Source organism: Fukomys damarensis, unplaced genomic scaffold, assembly GCF_012274545.1.
Source record: "Fukomys damarensis isolate Sample0158 unplaced genomic scaffold, DMR_v1.0_HiC HiC_scaffold_39, whole genome shotgun sequence".
NCBI lineage: Eukaryota > Metazoa > Chordata > Mammalia > Rodentia > Bathyergidae > Fukomys > Fukomys damarensis.
This window is the reverse complement of record NW_022900951.1, coordinates 8,251,878-8,256,398: the sequence shown is the minus strand read 5'-3', so window position 1 is coordinate 8,256,398 and position 4,521 is coordinate 8,251,878. Positions and strand designations below refer to the sequence as shown.

The following is a 4,521-nucleotide window of genomic DNA, read 5'->3' as shown; positions in this document are numbered from 1 at the left end:
ATGTCATTTAAGAAAAGGACGTTGCTAAGTATAAAACTAAACAAACTGAGTAATTAGCAATAGCATTTTGTGTCCTAATCTGCCATGCTATAAAGTATCACTGTTCTAGGTTTTAATAGCAAAACATAAAGAGTAACTTATGTCTGAAGATAGATGTTGAAACCTGACTATACATGCAAGAATCTGCAACATATACATTGACTCAAACTTGACTCAAACTTCTGCTGATTTTGCTATGAGGTATTAAAACACTCTTTACTGTGCAATATTAACTAGCGAAGGAATTTGTTTCATGGTTTTCCCCCAGCTACTTCCCACCTGTCCAAATTCCTAAACATGTGCAACAACTTCTTCAGGAAAAAATCAAGTCAAGGGCTGGGGATTTAGCTCAGTGGCACCATGCCTGCCTCACAAGCACAAGGTCCCAAGTTCAATCACCTGGTATGAAAAAAAATAGTCAAAATTCATTTGACAGCTAAGTCTTTTTTTTTCTTCTATTATTGCACCTATTTTATGTTGTTATCGGGCCCACTGATACTGATATCTTTAGATATATCTTTTAAACCTCTTACTATATTTATTTGTAAATCCTTCTAAGTTATTTTTGAAAATCCTAATCTCTACTTTATATTTGGAATACTTCAAAATTAGCATGCTTCCATGTGCTAACTTACAGCTGTCTCCTCATATTTCCTTGGCACTGTTTCATTTCAGTGTACAAAATTTTATGTCAAATACCATTATGGGTGTGTGGGGGAAGAGGGTATTTTTGAAATTTATTTCAAATAAAATATTATAAAGCTTGATTTCACAACAAAATAGTGTTCAAAATTCCTATAGGAAAATTTCTTTTAAAACCACAATAATGAGCTGGGTGTGGTGCCCATGCCTATAATTTCAGTTACTTGAGAGGGTAAAGTAGGAGGATCAACACCCTGTCTCAAGGAAAAAGGAAAAAAAAAGGAAAGAAAGAAAAAGGGAGGAAGGGAGGGAGGGAGGGAAGGGACTGGAGTATATGGCTCAGTTGTAGAGTGCTTGCTTTGTGAGTACAAAGCTCTAAGTTCAATCCCCAGCATCACAAAACCAGACCCAATCAAACCAAGAAATTATGTAAGACTAATTTCTCAGGGTGGGTACTCTCCACTATAGCAAGTCCTACCTGCTTAGTCAAGGTGGGGCCTGCCTAGAAGGAAAAGTGTCCTTTAAAGAGGGGGGCACAAGGTCAGGTAGGAGGGTCTCGCTGGACAAGGCAGAGTGGAGATTAGCAGAAAGGCCAAGCTAAGGGCTAAAGGTGTAGGGAAAGTAGGAAGGGTAGGGGAAAGGGAATAAGGGAAAAGAAAAAAATATGAGAAAATGAAAACATGGAAATAAAGTGTTTGTAAATGGAGAGGGGAGGAGGGGGTGAAGGGAGGGCAGGGACAAGGGGAAAAAAATGAGAACCAAGACCTGTTATGTAAAGGTACAAGATCCCAATAATGAGTGTAACTGTACTGTATACCTAGAATGTACCAATAAACTCAATTAAAAAAAAAACAGATATCTGGATGAGAGGGGGCTATTGGAGCTCAGCCATAGTGTAGAGGGTAAGGATGAGGGAGCAAACTCCAGTCAATAGATCCCATTAGAGGGCTGGGGATTTAGCTCAGTGGTGCCACCGCCTGCCTCATAAGCGCAAAGACCAAAGACTGGAGCATGATCCCCAGTACCAAAACAAAACAAAACAATAAAACAAAGATACCATTAGATAAAAAAATGATGGGTTTTATCAGGTGAAGAAGTCAACACCTTTCTCTGAATTCACAAATGTCACAGACTAGTCAATTATCTTAACTCTAAAGTAAATCCCAAAATCTAACCCATAAGGGCTAATCTTTAAATTAGTTTGCCTACATGAAACAAACCGAAGTCCAATGCTTAAGGAATTCTTGAATAAAAAAATGTAAAATTAAATTATGATGAATCTCAATCATGTCCACTTTAGAAAATTTAATTTCTATTTATAAAGTTATCGAACTGGATTCTTCTGAAGTCCCCAACATCTTTTCACCTCAGCAATGAGTGCCCTTGATTTAGAACTCAGGGAAAAAACAAATACACACACACACACACACACACACACACACACACACAAACTCCTAGATTATCATTGTGGTATGAGCCCTCCATACTTAGATAACAATGCTCCTATTTTAAATACTATAGAGCTGCCCTCCGCATGTGCAGAAGTTTAGGAAAGTCACACATACAGCAGCAGAGGCAAGTTCTGACAAAGTAATAAAAATACCTCAGAAAGAGATCAAAGTGCTTCAGTAAAGCCTTCAGATTCTTCTCAGAAAAGGACATCTTTCCAAGGATTTCTGGAAGTTTTACTGCATTAAAAGTAAAGGCAAACATATTTGTAGTCAGAAGAATCTGACACCACAGAACACATTCTTGGATCATCTGGGACCCTGCTTCCTTTCCAGATCTGACACGAACGTCCACATTAACAAACAAAAACTCTTACCAAATATTACACATTCAACTTTTATGACATTTATGATTTATTCAGTGTCTTTCCTTTGAATAAGTCTCCTTTTGAAAAGCTCAAAATCAAAAGTACCTGTATAAATTAGACATTTATAGCCCAAACCACAAGATGTGCACAAGCTACCGAGAGCGCTAAATTACAGCAAAGTACAAATGGAAAGAAGAGAGCAGGGGGATTCTTACCAAACAATCGCAGCAAATGTTGTGCCCCATAAATGTAAGAGGGTGGAGGTGGCTGGTCCCCTGGAGGGTAATTGTCAGGCACAAGCTTCCAGGAGAGGACCTGGAAAAGCACAATTTGCATGCCTTTATCATTCCAAATGAAGACACTTCCAACACCTAAATCATACGACAGGAGATTTTATGAAGAGAAAAAAAAAGATCTGCCACCACATCAAAATAAAAACACACTTACAAATGCAAAACAAAGGGAGGGGCAGAGTGACTTAAAACTAGATTAAGGATGGGCCGTGGATGTAGCTCAGTGGCGTAGCACCTGCCCAGCAAGCATGAGCACATGGCCCTGGGTTCAATTCCTGGTAACTAAAAAGAAAAATGAAAAAAAAACAAAAAACAACTAGATTAAGAAAATATTTGATTTGTTAAATTTCAGCAGCTGTTACCTATAAATAACTGAAACTATTTTGGTCCCTTAGACCTTTTTCCTTTATTAGAAATACTGTACTACTACATCAGAAAAACAAAGAAGCATTAAAAGGTTAATCAAAGACATTACAAGCAATACCACCATTGTTTTGAGATCCCCTAATTTCTTGCAGGTAGATTCACTATGGGAACTAATATGAATCTTTAGGGTCCATGAATAAACTGACTTCCAACCTGGCATCTTTATTCTGCTTTTACTCTGAACTTCTGAACTGTGGGTGGACCTGGGGCTTCTGTCAAAGTGAGAGCTGCATTTCAAATGCTAATGAATTTCCCTAGAAATACTTTAGCAAATCAGAGACCCTGAGTCTATCCTACTAATTTGTCTCTTTGCCTTTTGGGACACATAAGATTGAACATGGAAATAAGTCACACTGAAGGACATGCTATGACATACTGCAGAAGAGTGCTCCAAAAATATAGGAAATGCTACTTAGTCAAATTGCCAAAATGAACCTGGAGAAGCTCACAAGTATAATGGTGGTGCCGTTGGACTCCAAGATGAAGGCCCTAGCTTCACTTCAGCTCCTGCCTTGTTGGCTCCAGACTCTTCCAAATACTGCCTGCCCATCCTCACACTGCCCTTCTTCGCAGCACAGTGCTGAGAGCAGGGAGAGTTTCAGTATCTTTACACCATCCCAGCATCTAATCCAGTGCTTGTGGCTGAAGCTGCACAAACCACATAGTGTGTGCAAAAGCAGGTCCCTTAAGAAGCAAATCTGCATCAATCGGTTCTGTATTTCAATACAATGCAGAATCTCCTATTTCTGGAGGAGGGATTCTCAGTGGGGATTATATAAGGACCACCTGTATATATATCTTAACTGGCATAGTCCAGATCTTCCTCTAAAGCAGCGGGCGCTGTGCTGCAAAATGAGCCATGGGGGATTTGGATAAAGAGCCATTGTTAAAACACTGTAATGGAGGTGCTTAAGGACATGGGAATTCATTCACTAAGGGCTCTAGACATTGCGAGAGCCTGCTGAACTTCACCCTTTAACCAGAAAGCATCCTTTACAGTGGCTTGCAGCTGTACCTGACACCACTAGATGGCGGCCTCGAACTGAGGACTAGAGTAGACAGGGTCCTTGCCTGAATATTCAGATATCCTTTTAGAGACATGATCCCACTTAAATAAAAGCTGCAGTGTCTGTCTGAAAAAATGGGAGGCCTAAGGTCTGCTTGCACTAGAAATTTGCTAATGATGATCATAACACTATCGGGCTTGCTAGCTTCTACATCTGGGGTCAGCCAACTATATACAGCCCATTCAGGCCAAGGTGCATGTTCTCAAAAAAAAAAAAAAAAAAAAAAAAAAAAAAAAAA

General features: G+C 39.3%; 1 protein-coding gene across 1 annotated transcript in view; it reads right to left on the bottom strand.

Annotated features, from left to right (window-relative positions):
- Positions 1-4,521, bottom strand: part of Msl3 (MSL complex subunit 3) — a 17,986-nt gene that overhangs the window by 1,368 nt on the left and 12,097 nt on the right. The window contains exons 10-11 of the mRNA XM_010613979.3: positions 2,713-2,812; positions 2,285-2,369 (exon numbers count right to left, since the gene is read on the bottom strand). Of these exons, the coding sequence (XP_010612281.1) occupies positions 2,285-2,369; positions 2,713-2,812 (185 nt within the window). The remainder of the gene's footprint in view (positions 1-2,284; positions 2,370-2,712; positions 2,813-4,521) is intronic.